The sequence below is a fragment of the Watersipora subatra genome, chromosome 9 (assembly GCF_963576615.1).
Source record: "Watersipora subatra chromosome 9, tzWatSuba1.1, whole genome shotgun sequence".
Lineage (NCBI taxonomy): Eukaryota > Metazoa > Bryozoa > Gymnolaemata > Cheilostomatida > Watersiporidae > Watersipora > Watersipora subatra.
This window is the reverse complement of record NC_088716.1, coordinates 54,436,694-54,458,390: the sequence shown is the minus strand read 5'-3', so window position 1 is coordinate 54,458,390 and position 21,697 is coordinate 54,436,694. Positions and strand designations below refer to the sequence as shown.

At 35.8% G+C, this 21,697-nt stretch overlaps 1 protein-coding gene across 2 annotated transcripts; it reads left to right on the top strand.

The window, feature by feature from the left end:
• The first annotated feature begins 506 nt into the window (after nucleotides 1-506).
• LOC137404456 (uncharacterized) lies at nucleotides 507-20,790 on the top strand. 2 transcript variants are annotated; one of them, XM_068090669.1, is made up of 7 exons: nucleotides 507-576; nucleotides 852-974; nucleotides 3,046-3,269; nucleotides 5,145-5,289; nucleotides 7,035-7,249; nucleotides 7,395-7,557; nucleotides 20,604-20,790. In XM_068090669.1, the coding sequence occupies exons 2-6, from the start codon at nucleotides 944-946 to the stop codon at nucleotides 7,503-7,505; spliced, it is 726 nt and encodes a 241-aa protein (XP_067946770.1). In that variant the 5' UTR covers nucleotides 507-576; nucleotides 852-943; the 3' UTR covers nucleotides 7,506-7,557; nucleotides 20,604-20,790. The 2 variants fall into 2 exon arrangements, with proteins under 2 accessions (XP_067946770.1, XP_067946769.1); XM_068090668.1 differs by having other exon boundaries at nucleotides 852-1,455.
• The last annotated feature ends 907 nt before the right edge of the window (nucleotides 20,791-21,697 follow it).

Sequence of the window (21,697 nt, the reverse complement as noted above, 5' to 3'; positions counted from 1 at the left end):
TTTGGCTAACTGATGGCTCAGACATCTAGCTGGTATTTTTACGTGGCACGTTACTATTTGAGACTAATTAGTCAACGCAGCACATAATAATATCTTGGAGTAGTTCAAGTATACAAGTAGATGGTTTTGCAAGAAATATGTCAACGTTAAAATAATCGTTGTACCCGACAAGCTGTAACATATGGAATATAAAGGGAAAGAGCTCAGGTAGACTGTTTACGGCTCTCGTGTGAATACAGCTCTAGCTCTAAGAGGGCATTGTCGATCGTCTGCAGTTGTTCCCTTAGTCTGTGCGCAATATTTCTCGGCAATTTCTTCGCATTCTCTTGTAGCTCTAGGTAGACCAACTCCGAGCCCTTAGCAAGTCTCGAGCTACACAGTGAACGCTTGCACAAATACGTACGGTAATACAGTACATATGATGTAGTGAAGCGACGGCTTTGCGAGTTTATCACGATTCCATTTTATACCCCTTCTTTGTATTGCCGCCTTTCTACTTTTCAACAGTTCGTTGTAAACAAACCGATTTTTTAAATCTGCTTGAATTATTTTTTGACAGGTCATAACTGAAATCTTGTAAGAATTTATATTTTTCAAAATAAAAAGAGTTTTGTTGCAGTATTATTTTGAGTGCTTACCGCGAGTATCATCCACTAAAATGTACTGGTTTGCTATAGTAAGAAATGTGTAGCCTATTGAGCTGTTATCGTACAACTGAATTCAAAATTTAGTGGGCTTGTACAGTTTATTACAATTAATCTTTTAGCACGTTTTTGTTTACCTGTTTTGGTACTAGACTCTATTGCTATAGGGCGAATCGGAGTCTTATACCATCTCTTTCTTTGTTACAGGTTCTCGCATGACATTTAGCTGTGCTTCACATGTTTAAAATGAACTATAAAAGGATGTTACTCGACACTATAAAGGTTTTGGAGACTTATAGATGCTATTGTTCGTTGAGCCACGTAGGCCAAGTACGTCAGCAATGGATGGATGACAGTATTTCTCAGGCAAATAAATTGCTTGATCGAAAAATATATGCCATGGATAATCATAAGCAGTTTGGGGTAGTTGGTGAAACCTTGGTTAAAACAAACAGAATAGTCGGCACAGACCAGTATGTTTTTTCAAAAGATTTAGTGCTGCAAGCAGCTCCAGGATTATGCGATTTCTATTCAACAGGTCTGATGAGTTTATTAACATTAAATCAGTTTGGAGACAGGCAGGGATCTTTTAGGCGTCATTATGTAGTTGCAACATCAAACCGAGTGGTAGAAATTTCGTGGCAACCAATGAGAGAAGATCTAAACAATTGTATTTTTGTTGAGGACATTCAAAGTCATCTATCCTCCCATGATAGATATTCCTATGGGATAGACTTGCTCAGGATTCATCTTCTCACTCAATACACCCAGCAATACAACAAACCATTCTACTTCACTATTGAAGAGTTCTGTCAGTATATTAAAAGCTTGCTAAAAGCTATTATTGAAATAGAATTTATTTCCATATTGTACAATGAAGATTCTTTTTTGGAATTCAAGTGTGTACCTAAATGCATTACGTTATAAATACACAGTGTAAGCAAGTATCAAGATTTGAAGCTTACTCCAATCAAATTACAGCTTAACCTAGAAGAAACTAGCTAAAGGATTTTCATGATAAGTTAGAAATATTTTCATTTTTCTTCAGTGATGTCAAAAAAGTTCTGCAGTTTTGGTAGCTGGATCTTAGGCCTCTGATATAAATTATCAACTTTTTAGTTAACTTGTTTTAGTTTTTAGAAGTTTTTGTATTAACTGGCATTTATTTATGATTGCCAGTGCAATGCCAGATTTGGCAAATTGTTTTACAAAAATGATTTTGTTAATGATAACAATACTAGCTGATTTAAAGGTTGACTTGCAACAAAATTCACATTCCAGCTATTTGGTAACAAAGAGTTCACCATGCTTTACTCTGACGTGTTGTAGATGCAAAATATGTAGAAATGTGATTTCAAGCTCTTGAAAGCTTAAAAATGAACAGTTAATCGCAGCCACCACGAAAACGCCATAGGTTGAAATCTCTCTCCAGAATGGCTCAAATGGGTCGTTGTTAAACACCAGGTGATTCTGTTTACACTTTCATGCAACCTCATTCGTCGAAATATTTTCACAAATATACTTGATGCATTCGCTAAAACCATGTCTATTGTCCTTACGAGTCTTTTTATCATCATTTTAATGCTTTTTATTTGAGCACTGATATTTCAAAACCTAGTCTAAAAATTAGTTTAATTTTTTAACCTTAGCTCGACGGAGTGCATATCATTCTCTGATGAACATGATGAGTCTGTTGGTCACCTGTGATAGTCAAAAAATGCTGCAGAAATTGTTGGCGCCATTTGGCAGGAGGTATGGGTCACATGATCAGATAACGACTAGATGATTAGACCAAGCCGAAACGAAACTGTAAATTAGCAAGCATCTATATTTAATATGGGTTTGCCGAGAGAACCCGAAGTGTTTGTCATAAACTAGTGCTACGAAACGTTTTATATTGAGCCTTTTATTGGTTTTTCAATTCACGTGATAACATCACGTGTAAAAACAATAACTATGTCGAGTTGAGTACGTCATCGAAATAAATTGATTCCAACATACGGTGTCTTCGTGATGGCTGTGATTAACTGTCCGTTTTTGAGCTTTTAAGAGCTTGTAATCACATTTCCACATACTTTGCACCTACAACACAACAGAGTAAGACATGGTAAACCGTTTGATACCGATTAACGGTAATGTGAATTTTGTTGCAAGTCAACCTTTAAGGAAAATATTCTTATATTGTTTCGTCTATTTTAGTGGTTACATGTATCTGTTCAAAGTTCTGCAGAGGCTCATTTACTATGTATTCTTAAATTTTAAAATATTGTCAAGTGTAAAGATAGAATTGTGAAAAAATCGAAGGCATGATGAGATTATCAACTCTATTTTCCACAGTCCTAATCGACTTGTTATTTTTTGAAGCAGTTGTTTGATTACTCATTGTTATTTTTACTTATAGTAGAGAGGTCTACAGAGACCAAACAGTGGCTTGGCTCTCTGCTAGCCTTTGCCGAGTTTATTAGACATGAACATAGATCCCTACCTGAGTCGGCAACTAAAAAAGATGAAGAGCTAAGATCAATCATGTCACATTACAAAAGAAACATGCTTGGTGTACTGGATTACCTATGGACACCTGCTGCAGCTGTATATTATACCAAGCAGACATTGAGGCTTGCAGGGGTAATGTTAAATGTTACATCTATTCAGTGTCGCAGTGGTTGACATTCGCAATGGCAGATAGTTCAACATTGCATCTCTAGAAGCAAGTTGATGGTACCGCTTGTTTTGCTCTTCAATTAGATATTCTGGTTCTCATGGGTTTGGTTTGGCATAATGGAGCATTTGCTTATAGTAACTTGCATGTGTAGAATTGTTAAGACCAGATTCTTTATGCCTGTACTAGCTGTGCTACCCGGCGTTGCCCCGGTAGTAAAAAAGTCTGGTCAAAAAATTGATTTGTGTTTAACATGTTACAACATTCGTCATTCCAACTTTGATACTACATATCATGAGAAAATAATTTCGTGTAATTGAAATAAACTAAGAGAGAAACTAAAAACAACTGTCAAGGTTTTCAATTCGTGCAGGTCCAATAAATTGAAAAAAATAAAATGACTATAAAAGGTTTAGATGTAAATGTGAAATAATTAGCAAGTAATAGCAAAACTAAGTCGGTTTTTTTCTACGATTACAAGAAAAGATGATTTAGTAATAATGCAATTAATGTGAACTGAGAAAACAAAATCAAAATCCTGAATATGTAGAATTGATAATAAAAATTATTGTATAAAAGTGAGTGTGTATAAAAAAAAGGTTACTGTCCACTAGAAGCTATCCATCAAAACTTTTACTACGAAGATACAAAGAATTGGCCTTGACGCCAGATATAGTAATCGAACCTTACAAAAAATATTTCTTAACAGGGGCATCGTAGCGCGTGGTTGCATTGGTAAAATAATTAGCGTGCGCTATAACCGGAATGACAGATCCACATACACACATACTTTGAGAAATATATATATAGATGTGTGTGTCATGATTATTTTTCGTTGTACAGAGATTTTCTTCAGAATATTCGCAATTGTATGCAGTTGTTCCTCGTTTTGATATTTAGTTTTGCACAGGAACCTGCTTCAGATATATTAACCAAGTTTCCATTCAGCGCAAGTGTAGCGACACCAGCGTGCCAGTACCGAAGTGCTACGCTAGACTGACAAGCAGATCATGTTTCCACAGAGTACTATAGTAGAGTGATAGCTGGGCGACGCATTATTTCAAGGCGTATGTCCGCATATGAAGCAACAAGAACGCAAGACCTTTGGTCACACACAAGGGTAACGCGTTAGTTACTAGGTGATACATCAGCCGCTAGGTAACGCATTTGTCGCTAGGTGGTGTGATGGTCGTTAAGTGATGCATTAGTCGCTTGGTGTCGCGCTGGTCGCTAGGTGGCGCGTTAGTCACTAGGTGACTCATTGGTCGCTAAAGTCTTTTCCTTGGCACAAAGACGGCGCATCGCACAGTTGTTCGCTTTCAAACACCAACACTGAATCACAAAAAGATTTATAGCGACGCAGCTGTTTCCAGGATGGCATTTCACCGACATCTGGGGGTGTGTCGCTACGCCGTGGCAGTATAAAAACTTAATATTTTACTAGTTAAGCATGACATATTTAAAAACATACAAAGTAGGTTACTTAGTAGCTACTTGCTAAATGTAGGCCGCTAGTTTTTCTGCCGCATGCTGGTTTACTGCATGAATAAACTCTCTCAGTTCTGTCATTACAAAATATATATTCTTATCAGTTTGCGCAGGATGTCCTCACATCCCATCAGATACTAGGTAATTTTATCAGGAGTAATGTCTAGTTAGGTTTACCTTCTCATGTCGCACACTAACACTCCTAATAGGACAACTCTCCATGAATCTATTGTGTCTATAAGTCTATAAGTAATCTAACTATAAGTCTTCGTGTCACTAGTTAATATTTTGTGTAACATAAAATTTGTTTTGACGTGGCAAATTGATTGTTTAAATATAGCCTATCACTTTAGCCTCTTGTGCTGATGAGGCAGTGCTCGGTGATGGCAGCGCTCGAAGCGGTAAAGGCAGCCTGTGTGATCATTCATGTTCTTGCCCCATATGTAACGCAACAAGCCTGGGACTGCATCTATTCTAACAAACAGTTATACTCTGAAGGTAATCAGTTCTTACCAGCATGAACATATGTTATATATATATATATATATATATGTTAGCATATGTTAACATATGTTAACATATATATATACATATATGTTACATATACATACATAAGCATATATATGTTAACATATATATGAACATAGCCTTAACCGATCAGTTAATGTTTCTATTGCAGCCGCATCCTTTAGGCTTTACTTATCCGCTGACATGTACATTCTATTTAAGGTTGCAGGTTTGTGCTAAGGGTCTCGTCATACAGTCAAACCTTTACATAAAACTTAATATGTTCCAATATTAGATTCGAATGTTAAAACTGTCGTACAGTCATGTATACATGTACGGATAGAGGGATGTGCGAAATAAACTAGTCCCCTTGTTTGAAAACTAATATTCTCATTTACAACATTGTTACTCGTGAATTTAGTAAATAGCCATAAATTATATATTAAATTTATCCTTATTTTGTTCTGATTTCAAATATGGAAGCCAATCAGTTGTAAAATTATGTTTTTGAATGATAATGTAGGTTAAATTCTGAACATTTCATGCTTTCAATGGTTGAAGAGAACAATCTGTACAGATATGCTTACACCACTTACATTTCTATTTGCTTATTTGAAGTAATATACACGCATATGGCTTAAAATAAGCAAATAGAAACAAATATCTGATATATAAGTTATATACATGTATTTGACTTGAGATATGTTGTAAATGAGAATTTTAGTATTCCAACAAATGGTACAGCTTATTTCACCACTGCATGTTGGATTGACTGTTTTACAAGGATATGTTTTATTTTGTTCAACTCATTCCATATTCCAAAATCAATGATAAATATTTAAACTAGTTACCTGGAGCGTTAAGCAAATGAATTTTATAAATGTTTGTAAAAAGCTAAATTTTAAACTTGAACTATGTATAAAATGTAAATTCATAAAGTAATGATTATTAAAGTGGTTTTTATCGGGAATTGATTTATGAGACCCGAACGATGACGTAGGGGTGATGTTAGCTGGCACAGCATTGTCCAGGTTCACTGGACTGGTTATTTGCCTCGCTGTCTAGAATGCCTGGCTGGCAGGCAACAGGTCGGGGTTCAATTCTCCAAAAAGGCTGCTGGTGGGGAAAGAATAACAACCAGCTTCAACTTGCTGTCAACAGCTGGGCATATCTACAGTCATTGAGGTTCCCTTGCCACAAGACTCAGGCGTGTCCAGCCAAGATCATAGAGCCATAGATCATATAGTCGTAGGTCATAGAGCCATAGATCATAGAGCCATAGATCATAGAGCCATAGATCATAGAGTCATAGATCATAGAGTCATAGACTATAGAGCCATAGGCCATAGATCATAAAGCTGTAGGCCATAGATCATAAAGCCATAGATCATAGAGCCATAGATCATGAAGCCGTAGATCATAGAGCCGTAGATCATATAGCCATAGATCATACAGCTATAAATCATAGAACAATTATTTGAAACAATTATATGCTCAAAGTGACCATCGCGTGTCAATAGGTTCACATGTAGAAACAATTCTAAGTGAATGTTTGATTGTACATTTAGTAGCAATTGAAGGGTTCTGTTTTTACTGTGTATTATTTCTATTTAATCCTAAAAATCCTATTTCCCTTTTATCATTATTCAGTTTTTAGTGTTTCATAAATGTAGCTTGTCACATTATTTTATATTATTCAATTAAAATGTAGAACTCTTATACATTATATGTTACAGCGGATCAGCTCCATGAGCAAAAATGGCCGCCAACATGTCTAGCTACAGCTAGTAGTTGGCCAATATTCCTTCGTGTACTCGATACAGATGGCAGGTCACTTGCTATATTCAGGTCACCTAGGTCGAAAAAGTATCCGGAAAATATGACCGCTGACGATTTTACAAATTTTTTTGAAAAGAGGGCGAGACGAAATTTCCAGGATGTCGACCTGAAGGTGCCCACTAAAATCATTATGGCTTATCTCATGTAGTATGACTAGCTTTTCTATACACATGTCTAGCCGCTTGCACATTTAAAGGAAGATTTGGATATCAACATTTAATATAGGTTGCTCAGCTGTGCTTGAATCATTTGTATAGATAGAAGACGTATCCTGGAGCAGAGACGACGAAAATTTCGTTATCAATGCTTGCATTGTCGTCAAGGCGTCTGATAGCATCACAGGAAGATTAGCGATGCTGGCACGCTGAGACGGTTGGGACTCCTCTCGCAGACTATTTCTGGTTGAGCGTGCTATTTAAGGTATTTGTAACCCATTACCAGCATGCGATATCTTGTCTAACTTCAGCCACAAACATATTATAAGGAATTTCAGCAGGTGAAATTGATTTTGCTATTACATGTCAAACGTGGCGCTTTTTGACAAATTGGTTAGTGATTGAATGAATTAGCGACTCACACATGCGATCTATATATCAAATTTGTGTTTCAATACCAATTGAGATGGGATAGAATATGCATGGAATGTGAGTTTAGAGGTCTGCGAGAGGGGCAAGGACAGCTCATTCAGGCTGTTTTGATTCTCGTCAGCTTAATTTATGTTACTTTCCAAGTTTGTGGTACTTTCCTAGATGTTGGCAAGAGTTGGCAGGTATAGTTTCTACTAGTGTATTGTTATAAGAATGTTTGTGCAGTATGCTGACCTCAAAGTAATTTGAGACTTGCAGGCTGCTGTCTAGCAATACAAACAGTATTATACCAATCGCAAGGTTATTGAGTTGAGCAGTTGGTAGCATGCTTGGCTGGAAATCCAAAAATCTGGGTTCGATTCCCATGCAATGCTATTCTTTTTCGCTAACCCTCTTAACGTGACGTTGGACAGATGAACATAGCTCTTACAATAAAGAATGCAGTAGCTCCAAAGTCAGCATGGTTTATTGTTATTTAAATATTTTTTTCTGTCAAACTTGTCTAAATATAACAAAATATACAATTTTTTCGCTTTAGAAATAAGAAAAAAGCTTATTTTTGTCAATACTTAGCTCTACAGGCTTGTATGCAAAGTTGGGTAAGCAGCGGTGAGACATAGTTACGTCGGCAGCATTTGAATACATCATCTCATAATGCGCAGGATAAGGAAGGCAAATTTCAATCATGTTTTAAAAATAAAAAGTTAATACTTTTTTGTTAAACTGATATACACTATTACTGGCATACTATGCATGTGCACTACACCTTGCACACTACCCTTGGTACACTGTGACTGGTACACATGCCTGGCATACTATGCATGTGCACTACACCTTGTACACTACCCTTGGTACACTGTGACTGGTACACATGCCTGGCATACTATGCATGGTGCACTACACCTTGCACACTACCCTTGGTACACTGTGACTGGTACACATGCCTGGCATACTATGCATGTGCACTACACCTTGTACACTACCCTTGGTACACTGTGACTGGTACACATGCCTGGCATACTATGCATGGTGCACTACACCTTGCACACTACCCTTGGTACACTGTGACTGGTACACATGCCTGGCATACTATGCATGGTGCACTACACCTTGTACACATGTCTGGTACATTACACTTTGTACACTGTGCCTGGTACATTGTGACTGGTATACTGCCTGATATACCCCTTCTGATTCACTATACCCAGTCGGTTGGCAAGTGGGAGTAATGCTTGGTAATCAGGCAAACCTAATCAATTATTGAACACACATAAGTTGTGAGTTGACACCCACCTGCTCTTTGTTAAGATAGTAGCTAAGTGTTTTATTGTCTCCCTGAAACTGTAATCATATTTAAGCGAAGTCCATAACACCGGGTTATCCAATTGAAATTCTTTTTATGTACATGGTATGAAACTCAATCCTATTGGTTTCTGGCAGCTTTATTCAAGTTGAAATTTAACAATTGCATTAGTGGTGTCGGCAGGTAATTTAAATTGTGTTTTATAAATGTTAAAGGGAAAGTAAACACAACTTAGTGATGAAGGCCAACATTTACCTTATTTGTTTTGTGTAATTTACTACGTTTAGCAAAATATAAATTATTTCTTACAGCAGATAAATACTCAGAATAACATTTTAAAAACAAAAAATGCCCGTGCATTCATATATAACTGAGTACAAAGTATTTTTTCAATCGCATATTTTGCAAAAATCGGATAGATAACGCCATTGCGAAAATAAGTGTGAAACGGACTCGCCACTGGGAACACTGAATCATAATCATTCATCCAATCACGAGACACGTAGCGTTTGTCTTGAATCGTGATCTAATGTGAGGGACATCGCACGTCTCTCGCAATTGCGACAATCCGGAAACAAGTGCACATTTAAAACACGTCTTTGACCGTCGTTGCTAATACACGTATCACTAAAATATTTCAACTTTAATTTATTTCTGTCGCTGTTCTATTACGTTCACAATACAATGGCTAAAAGACTCACAGCTAAAACAACCACTCCTTATAAAAGCTACCCAATTGATGACGAAGTTGAAGGTGGGCAAAGATATAAATATATCAGTGGTGAACTATTCACCACTGATATATTTATCAGAGGTGAATAGTTCATGAGCGCAAGCGAAACAGACAGTCAGATTCATCATCATCATGTTCAACAGCTTCATCAGTTCATGCTACTATTACTACCACTGCTTCAACTACAATTACTTCGCCTACAACTACCTCCACTGACGTCTTACCAACTCCAGATAAATTTTGCAGGTGTGGCAATTGTTCTGATTTGCCGACAGCTATTGAAAAAGTATGTTGCTACACTGAAAATTTGGCTAATACAAACTTTTAGGATGATCAGTATATTCCTGGTATAAATAGCTGCATCCTGCAGTCTAATTTACTAATTCATCAAATATTGGGGAAAGTTGCCATACAACTCTCATGGTTCAAGCATCAAAGGTATCTTGGCTTCAGAGGGGATGCTCTTCTATGTACTAACATGACTAATTTAAACTACAGACACCATGCTTATAGAAACTATATAGATTTCGTCTACGGGTACCTTGGGAGAAGAAACCAGAAAGTTATTCCTTCATGCGTTGTTGCCTACATTCGCACAATGTGGCCTGATCGAAATTGGAGTTATGTAGGCTTCAAAAATGTGGAATCGGAAGATGAAGATCAGAACGATGCAGATGAAGTGGAGCTTTTTATTATGGATGAAAGAAATTAATGTAAGTTCAGTTGAGTTGAGCAAAATATGGTTTTTATAAATCTTTTAACTGAATCTGACAGCAATGTTACTTAGTTGATCTTCATGACTTGTACAGTGAATAAGTGAATGCATGGTTTGAGAAATAATTATATTTCAATCATTTGACTTGCGCCATGACATAAAAACACCACATTTAACAGCTTACGTTACATAAATCTAAATCGTGTTATACAAAGAACTGCATAATATTTATAATTTGAATAGCCTGTTATATTAGTTTTATCAAAAAATATCTCACATAAAACTAGGATTGAGTTTAACTCTTATGTAAATCTTGACCTATGCATTTCTTTCGCTGTGTTACCGTCTGGTTTTATAAGATTGTTTGAAAGAGCTGCTCTGTCCTGCAATTCAAATATTTGTATATTACACCATCATAGTAATTTCAGAAAGTTGCACAGGCTGTGGAGGTTTTCTGATGAGGCTGTGGAGGTTTTCTAAAGCACACTTTTGTTGACCATGGTTCAACAGATGCAATATGTTTAGCAATCTCGCTTGTCCTAACGCATCACAAAGGACTTTGTGCCCTGCACTTCGTGGAATTAACCATTTCACCTTTCTTTCCATTTCTCTGTAAACATCAAATTATTCGTTGTTATTTTTCAAGATATTATAAATCAGCAAAGTTTTTGTTTATTCAAATGTCAACCAGCTGCAGAATATTTAACCATTTGTACAATTTCTGTTTACTATTATGCAAAAAATGACTACATATTCTTATATCACAAACCAAAGGCATTCTAAGTGATATATAAAATATTATATTACACATCTCCCTGTGCTTTGATATTTCTGAATATATTATTAGATTCAACACACAGCTTTCATGCCAACATTAGGTATAAATAATATATTTTTTCATCACTCACGGATCAATTGGTTCTTGAGAGCACTGGATGAACTTGTGTCCTGGAAAGCTCCTGTGAATATTAGCGACATGGTTTGTATACTTGCATGGGATGATTTCTAAAAGTATAGAGGAAAAAATAAATGCCAACACAAACAATAACAATCCGAGGCCTAATTTAAATCTGCAATTTATTATTATATAATTAGATTGTAAAAATTAGGTTTTCTTTTGATGAAACAACGTTACAAAACAACGCAACTGCTACAAATATAATCATGCGGGCTAATCGCTTCAAGTGATCTGTAAAGCCTCTATTAGTTATGGTAGCATGAATCATAAATTATAATGGAATCCAAATTTTATGATAATATTAGTCATATATTTTATGAACAATTAGAGCATTTCTGACAATTCAGACCGAACAGAAAATTTAAATTCGCTTACTAACTTTCACTCAGTTAACCAAGTTAATTCAAGTAAATCAGATTAACATCAAATGTAGCCTATGCAACTCAGCCTGAGTCTCATTGTCACCCGTTCATATCAAATAATTTCTTTGTACTAATGTACAGTACTACATTTTTGACTTAATATATTTATTAATTTATATTATAAAATAACTATATTTGTTATAAATATTTATTATTGAATTACTAACAAATAAGTAAAGAAATCTTTACCGGAAGCGGCTTTATTAGGATTCAATGATGGTCCGAAGTGAATGCACCAAAATATATTTTCAACTTTGAACTTGCCAAACTAGTAGAAATATCTGCTAAAATTTTGTTTTCTCGTTCAATTAACATAGTATGATGCATTACCAATCATATAAAACAATGTTAAAATTATGTGTTTACTTTCATTGTTTCAAGTTTATTCATTGTTTTTATAGTTTATTCTTAAAGGATATGCGGTGGACCCGCATGTGATGGCGTTCCTGTCTTATGGTTGTTTTGCCTCATTAACGCATTTTCTTTGCTATACGACACCAACAAATTGTCTCTTGACATTCAAATTTGGTTGTCGGTTTGCTGCATATGTCTTAGTCATGAAGATGCTGATATGCTATACGCCAAAATCCCTTCCACAACGCCTGAAAGAGATACAATGCTCTCTGTTCAGCATTTTTCGTGTTTCAAAAAAGGTTGACCTGGTGTGGGTGAATTGATATCAAATTTAATGTGCATTTTATTGTTTAATATAATATTTTCTATAAACTTTAATTCATTATGTATAATTCTACAACTTTAATTCATTAGCCACGGGTCCTAAGTTTGATAATGATGTTAAAGGTAGAAGTAAGAAAATGACATACATAGTAATGTTACATTTTATTGCAAATCATAACCACTGAATAGGTAACTATAGTTACTGTAAGTACCTATAGTTACTAATGTTAATATACTATTTCGTTACTAATTTTTAATACATACCCTAGGACACTTATGTATTCGCGGCATCTAACTTTCGCGTTTTCGCGGTGTAATCCTCTCGCGAAAATTTAATGAGCGAAACTAAACTATCATAACGAACGAGCGAAAACGCGAAGTTAAATAGCTTTGTTCATTGATATCCACAATAAAATCGTAATATTAGATATGCAGGCAACTTTCGTCTGTGGTTAGGATAAATGGGAAATTTCTGGTAAACTCATTATAGCTAATACACCAACTGAGCAGCATGGCAAAGCAATATCAGTTTAGTCACCGAATTTGTAACTGATGAGGATGAAAGTCTGGTAGGTTAAGTCATAAAATTGAAGAATAATTATTGCAGTGATGAATTTTATTACCATCCAAAAACAATATCAACCCTCATCAGGTCCAACCACATTATCTCTTTCACTGCCAATCATGTACAAATTCGTTACCGGCCTAGTGCCAGCCATTTTACCGAAATTGCCGATATTGCTTCATGATATGTATACAGTATTTTTCAAGTTCTACTTTAATTATCTGCATAATCACGAAAATCTAAACTGGCTATTATGTCATCAACAACTAATTACCTGTTTTATGACTCGCGGGGTAGTTAATGAACTCGCAGAAAAATGTTCGTTTTTAGATTAGAAATTCTCAAACAAAAGTTTAAAATTGCTTCGTTGTTTTAGGCTGATTTTATAGAGAAATCTTAGGACAACACAGTCAATTTCATAAAACACTTAAAGACCGTGGGTTATGTGGTCAACAAATAATAAAATCAGGTTACCAGACAATTGCTGAGAAAGTCAGAAAATGCGTTTATGTCAGTAGCCCCTAGAAAACGCTTAAATGCGTTTATGGCAGCGTAAGGGTTATACAGTTTTGGTTGTGAAGTTGGTTGTTACCTATCTATTTTCTTTTTCTTGGGATTCGAGTGTGAAAGTCACGGCGGGAGGGACCTAGACGTCATTGATAGTCAAGAAACAAATGGCAGCAAGTGATCAAATTGAATTGTCGATCTCACCCACACATTTCAACCTGTGGTTTACAAATACGAACTATTCCCAAATTGAATTTTTTTCTTATTAGTGAACTGGACCTGAGGAATGTAATGTTTTTTCCACTGCATTTATTTTCACACCACTATATTTTCGCACTCATCAGAGCCGCGAAATTAAGTTGCATCGAAATTTTACTCTGTGTGCTACTCACGAAACTAAATACTAGCGAAATATAAGTGTCCTAGGGTACACTACCGTACATATATAAAACTTTTGATGTTTTTTAGCCGGGGTGTTTACAATGGGTTCCTATACCCCTCTATATACGACATTTTCGCCTTATGGTCCCAATATCTGAACAAATTCATGTTGTATGGCGGGATCCATTGTATCAGGCTTGGTCCATTTTCCAATACAGAATAGAGGAGCAGGGAAAGTTGATTTTGTCGAGAGAACTGAGATTTAAAATGTAGAGAAAGCAATGACAAGGTCACATCTGAGCTCAGGACAGTGGTCGTGTGGTTTTCGACGCTTCTCTGTTGATAACATCTGAAGAATTCTTGTACCATTATAAATCATACTTGTTTGTGGTCTTTTCGCTTGACCAGGTAGCGAAAGCTTCTGCGTTAATCACGCGCTGGAATTCTGCATTAACTTTTTATATTTATTTTCGTAGGTAGCGCAGGCATGCCAGACAATTCATACCTTGTGATGAAGCTGTCTTCATTCCTCCTGTCAATAAAATAAATGAACTGATGAAAACAAGTTGTAATCATTTTATGGCCCAGGGTTCTTTTGTTTACTACAATTTTTGGACATTGTAAATGACTTTCAGCTTGCGCAGACAACATGTTTGAATGCCGTTTGGTTTTTGTATATTTTTCTATATCTGGTATCATGTGCTTTTCAGCAAATCCAAAAGGGTTTTTTATCTGACATCACCAGCCGATGCTTGTTTAGAAAGAGGCATCCTGCAAATGTTTTAGTGGCTACACAGGTCGTAAAGGCTGAAATGTCACTCATGAGGACTTGTATTAAATTTCTATTTCTCAATAACACTGAGACTGGCGACATCCTAGTGTTTAAGTTGTGCATTTACAGCTGGTTTAGTTTGTCGTGAAAACTTCTCACCGGCTAATTTGTCGAGTGGCTACACATATTGCTGTTTTCAGGTGCCTATGTTTAGCAAATACTAAGATGGTTTCTTATATGTATACATAACGGCTGATTACACCAGCCGATGCTTATTTATCCAGAGGTATTATACGAATGTTTTAGTGGCGTCACAGGTCGTCCTTGCTAAAACAGCATTCATGATCCTCTGTATTAAATTACTATTTTTAATATTACTATTACTAATAAAACTGGTACTGGCAGTATACTAACTATTTAAGTTACGTATTTGAGACTATATCTTGTCATTACTATCTGTTTTGTCAAGTCTCAAAAAGAGTGATTGCATCAGCAGACTATATCTCAAACATAACCGGCGGATTTATCCAATCAAGTGCAAGACTCTTAGCAACTTTTTAAACCAAGGGTTGGGGCCTCTCGTTCAACACATTGGCGTCTGTATCTGTTAAATCGAATTTTTTTATCAGGTAAAACAGTTACTAAAAAACAGTTAAAAATCATTTATGGAAGCTACACATACATAATAGCTTGGCTAATCAAGGTGCGGAGCTTAGTTGGCAGGCTGTGAGCGGGCTGTGCCTCACATAGATGAAAATCCCTGCAATTTGAAAAAAAATCAGTCTGTGTAATTCAATCAGTCTTGTGTAAAAATCAGTCTGTCTACTTTATTCTTATGAAATCAGCCAATGTAGTCATTCCTAGGGCAGTTTCAAATCTGGCAAAATCCAAATAATAATATGCCATAATCTGTTCTCCATATGCATATTGATCACTATATTGACAAATTTATTTAGCCTCTCAGAGAGCGTTTTTATGAGTGTAGCACAAACAACTTCTTCCTGGCTATAGCATTACTCTTACCATATTTACTATAGCTTATCACTTGTCTAAACCAATATTCTAATAATCTTTCAATTTGAGCAATTCAGGAGGAACTCAAATAATTCACTAATATTAAGCTGTCACTGCCAAGGTCCTACAAGTGAAGAGAACTATAGAATGTTTAAATTCTTAGAAGACCCTTTGGTAAATATGTAACTGCTAAGTGAAGTCATCTTCAATTTCGCTGACTGCACATAGGGTTTTTAAAGCATGCCTCTATGTAAATGTGTGCTTTTTAGTGTTATCTATCTAGTAGTGTCACTTTCATAGACTTAGCTATAGCAGATTGTTATAGATGATTAAGGGAAGACAATTTATCACATTAGTACTGGGTAGACAACTTCTATAATTTTAAAACATCACTTGTACGCCTCAGTCTAGATCTTTAGCTTCCTTTTGATTTCTTAATTTAAAGTTATGCCATCATGTAGTGCTGTAACTCCAAAATGATTAACTCCAACTCCTTACACATCACCCAGTCGAGTAGTGACAGAGACACTGGCCTTGTTATTGTAATGTTACGTACAGCTTATCATCAAAAATTTTAAGTAGTTTGTCATCCCATTGCCTACAGCATTAAGCATTCCATTTTGTACAATCATAAGTCATAACCTTAGCTTAAAGAATCTAATATAAACAATAGGTCTCAACATACTCACGCGTATACTGTAAATCTATGTGATACAACATTGCACAGGTTAGCAGGATATGTCTCTTTAGACTAATCTTTCCAGCACCGGTAAACCTTAAATCCCAGGATTATACTCCGCGCTACGTACTATATACTATATAGCTTATTATTGTTTTTAGTTGATTACTAAATAATTACTGTGTCAGTTATCATTTATGAGCAGAGTTGATAAACCATCGTAAGCCTCTGTAAGATAAAGCAAGTAATATTAAGTGATATAGTCCGTGTCCAAGAACAGCTTTTGTTGTTGCGACCAGTTTGTTTAGTTACATTGGCAGTAAAACTTTGAAATTGACACTTCACCCTTTGACTAACTAGTCAAAGCTGATATTTATATAGAGCGATCAAACGTGTTAAGAAGTGCATGTTTTTTGTGTGTGTTCATGTGGGGTTTGCCTTCTGCGTGTGGACTAATTATGCCTAATTAATGTAACCGAATTTTTGTGCTGACTGTGTTATTATTGAAAATATAAAATGGATTTATCAAATTCCAAAGCGTTAACTTCACAATAGTCATTTCCTGTCCGGCATGAGTAGGTTATTCAATATTGTTAGTTGAGAGAAGAGCTCCGAGTTTGGCTATTATCGCTTTCTGACCTGTGGTTATTATTAGATTTCTCTATGCCAATCGGTCTTGAGTCTTCATCCTTGGCTGTCCTAGTTACCGTTGGCAATGTTTGATATCAGAATACCGAGTGTTTAAAATCAATTCTGTCCAGTTCCTCCCGAAACACTTAATGTTACAGTACTTATTTCTGTCAAATTGGATGTAAAAAGTTGTCTTTATGTCAAAGGTCTTGGATAGCTAAGGCCTTAAACCATAACTGTCACGTAGGCCTACAACTTTTATCGTATTTTCTAGGTAAATCAGACACGCTGATTCCGATTTTGTACTCATAATAAAGATTGGTCCACCAGCCTTCAAAGTCATTAAGGCTTTTTTAAAGCGTTTCAATATCCGTCTCGAAAACATTACAGTCGGCATTACAAGCCCCGCCCATAAATATGTGACGAAACCTAGCTTTTTCAGAAATGGAAGTTAGAGATGTTTAGTCCAATTTAGAATAATAGAGATGGGGGTCTTAAAACCTATTGTTATCTGAATCCAGCCGGTAAAATAATCTCAGTCTTTTATGAAAGGTACATAAACTATTTAACATTGCTCATAGCTTGTTACATGATGTTTAAATAGGCTGAACGCCGAGAAAATTGAGCTCAAAAAGCACTGTTTTATCACAAGCTAGAGTTGTTATCGCGCTTTTTTGAGCTCATTTTTAAATATGCAATGTTAAATAGCTTATCTACCTTTCAGAAAAGACAGATTATTTTTAAAGCTGAATTTAGATAATAATGGATTTTAAAACAACCAACTCTATTATTCTAAATTGGTCTAAACATCCCTACTTAACTTCCGTTCCTAAAATGCTAGGTTACGTCACGTATTTATGGGTGGAGCTTGTTGTGCCGATCGTGTTGTTTTCGAGACCGATATTAAAACGCTGTAAAAAAGCCTTCATTACTCTGAAAGTTAGTCGACCAATCTTTATTTGGAGTACAAAATCGGAATCAGCGTGTCTGATTTACCTAGTCAATACAACAAAAGTTGTACAGTTGTACGTGACAGTTATGGTTTAAGGTTATCACTTTAGGCTGAGGGGTATGGTTCCATTCGAGGTCGTTTGTTGACTACATCAGATAGATCATCCGATCTTCAACGTTGCACTTTTAACTGGTCATGCTGCCATTGTTGGTACATCCGCTCAACCCCTCGCTGGATTTCTCACTGGAAAGCAATGAGTGTAACAATGTCTCAACGCTTACAGATGGCCCTTTTTAAGTAGGCTATATACTCTTCAGACCTCTAGTGGTGTGAGCACACTAAAAGCGAATTAAGCGAAGCTGTAGCGGTTGAGGCGTCAAACGAATGTCACCTCTATGCACACTTGGTGCGATATCATTCGCGTCCATCAGAAAAAAACAAATACAGTACACGGTTTTGATTAATAAAGTGATGTTATTAGGAATGGTGATATAGTGATGTTATTTGCATTAATTTAAATTTGAATTGAAATATATTAATTATTATTACAATTTATTTACTTATCAGCTAGCTTCAACTTTCTTGCGATTTCTTGCCAGTTATTCCTCTTGATATCTTCTCTTTTATAATTTTTTGTCTTTGATTATAGAGGCATGGCCTCTCTCTCAATAGCGCAATGAGTTGCTCTTCCAGATCTGATCACGCTACTATTATTAATTAATCAATTTATTATTATTAATACGCTAGTGTTTGATACAACCACGATTGCAGTTTTCGCGGTCTAGGACCTTAGAACAGCTAATAGCATGCAAGAGGTCGCATCCAGAATCAAACATGTTTGAATGCTCTGAAAACGTAACAATCTCGCCCCTGCGGCTGCCGCTTTGTCGCATCGCTTCACTTTCGTATCACATTCGCTCTAGTGTGCGCGCACCTTAATGCTCATCAGTCTCACCGAGTTTTACTTAAAAGAATGACTAACTTTTGTAAAGCAAAGTATTTTCACGTTTAGTCTCATAACAAAGATAAACAGAGACGGTCTTGCTATGAGACACCATTGTGTTCAAATAATGCAATTAACAGTATTGTCAGAAAGTCAAATATCCCATCAGATGGCACAACTGACTCCGACAATGCCTTTGTTTTCATGGTTGTTAGTAAAAATATCTACAAGCTAAACAATTCATCTCGTTGCATTACAGAAATTAAAATTTAACCTCATGCACTTTATATCCAGAGAGAAGCTTTGTTAAATAATTGTTTTGGGTTGGGGTTTGTTTGCGCTTGTCTGGATTACTGCCGGCTGGTTAGCTTGGGAACTGCTGTTAGCAAGATTGCGCAAGTTCTACTGAGCTCTGTAAGAAAGTGTCTGCTGCAAAAATAGCTTTGGCTGGCCAACCCCAAGATCAGTTAATCTTTTATACGCAAAACTATTTGTTGAAGATGGTTTCTGTAGATTTAATAATCACAAAAGAAAACTCGCTTTTACGGTTAAGCGAAATATTTTTGCAAATATTTTCGAAATTCAGAAATTTTGTCTCATGCTGAATTTGAAAGTCAACAAATATAGTCCTGTCAGAATGCCACTTGTTAGGTCATTAGGTTAGGTTTAAAACAATTCTGACAAACCCCTAGTGATCTCAATTTAGTATCAGTACGTTATTTTTACCAATGAGGTTCTTGTGCACTGGTCACAACATCGGGTTTAGAAATTAAATGCTTTAACCCGCTATTACGCATTTTTGTGCTATAAGATTTTTTTTGTGATTCTTCTATGGCATAATTTGAGAAACATTTCTTTTAGAAAGGAAATTATTACTTATAAAGTAATATATACATTTACAAACAGATTATGCCTTTCAAATTGTAAACAAGTTGGCGATCATTGTACTACCGTGTGCATTGTTTGTTCTCGAGAATTAACTGCCAAGATGCTACTGTATCAATCAACATACACAGATAAATATTTTTCTGTTATATTATCCTTTGAATACTAATTACCAATGTAAAAACACACATCATTCTGTTAGCTGAAGTTCTTTGTGGTTGAAAGCCGATTAAGCATTCGGCTTAATCGGATAGCAATTCATCATGTTGGCTAAATTCCTTATGAAATTATGACGATACCAACAGCAATACAAATTAGAGCAAACTCGGCTAGAAAATTAGGCCAGCATGTTTATAACATGGTCAAGTTGGAATACCAGATTGTCAAGTTTGAAAGATTTTTAATAATAGAAATCGTCTTCTTTCCCTCTGATTTGCTTTTTTACTTTTTTCAATTCATTCTCTTTCGCTGTGTATATTTGTGTTTTTTATGAAAAGATGGTTTTATGTGTGCTGAAGCAGACTGGTTCATGTTTTCATTCATCTAAATAAGTCTATGCTCTGTTATTTTGGAAAAAGGGTGATGCGTTAGTACCGCATAGTGATATTTATTTGATTTTTAATATTATAGGTTTCTCTACAAAGTACACACTACACCATGGTTGATCAATAGAAAATATCTTGCTGCTTGTTTATATTGTTGGTAATCTTTAGCAGGAATCTGTACTGTTTTTTCCTCTTAGCTACGAAGATGAAGTACCTTCCGTGTTGGCAGAATGAACTGAAGCTGAAGGATCATCAGGGTATTTAAGTTGGATGCTATTCTTTGCACCGTCATTGACTATTTATTGTGGATTTATTGATCTTTTTGTTCAGCCTAAACATCTAGAGTGTTGCCACTGTCAAGGATTATATGTGAATAGCTATACATACATATAACCACTGAATAAAGTTGAATTTGAAAAAGTCTTGTCGTTTTTATGCCACAAGTTCTGCAAAATCACATAAACGGAACAAGGTAAATTTTGGCGAATAAGATATTTCCTATAGTATCGTAGAAAGTTGATTAGGTTGTTAAAAGTGATTTCTCTTTCCTTAACTGGCCCAAACATTATTCATTCATTTATAAGCCGGTGTGGCAATTTGAAAAGATCAATAAGATTATAATGTCTATTGCTATTGATTTATTGATTGTGCCCGATCGGCCAATGCCAAGATTTAAAATAGCTGAGTTGGTGGGAACATTCCTAATAGTTGCTCATCTATTAAAGCATTCAGGTTACCTATTTCGTAGAGTCTTTCTTGGAAGTTGTTATTATTGGCAGCAGATGTGTAGGCCTACTAGTAAGGCTTCGCTAATACGCATAACACACGCCAAGACTAGCCATTGCATTGCATTTGGAAAAGGTGTGTAAAGAAGCCAAACTTTGTTCAAAAAGTGTAATGAGCAAATTTTCATTACAAAGATTTGACCATGACAATTTCTAAACAAGCGTTTCCTATTCGTTCTCATCTCTGAACCTCCAAAGACTGGCAAGGGCAATCATGTACCTCCTTGTTTTGAATGAAAGAAAAAAGGCTTAAAACATAATGAAAAACAGACATAGTATTTCAAAATGTATGAAAACAATATGTTATTGGAAGGTCATTCTAAGAGGAGTTTAATGTTTTCACCACAAAAACATGTGAATGCAATTCACTTATGATCTTGGGATTTTTTCCTGCCTCATCTCTGCTATTATCTGATCAAAACAGGGTTCCTTATGGGTAAGTAAGATGGATGGAAGGATGGATGGCGTTACATTATTTCTTTTTGATATATTGAAGAGCTGAAAAT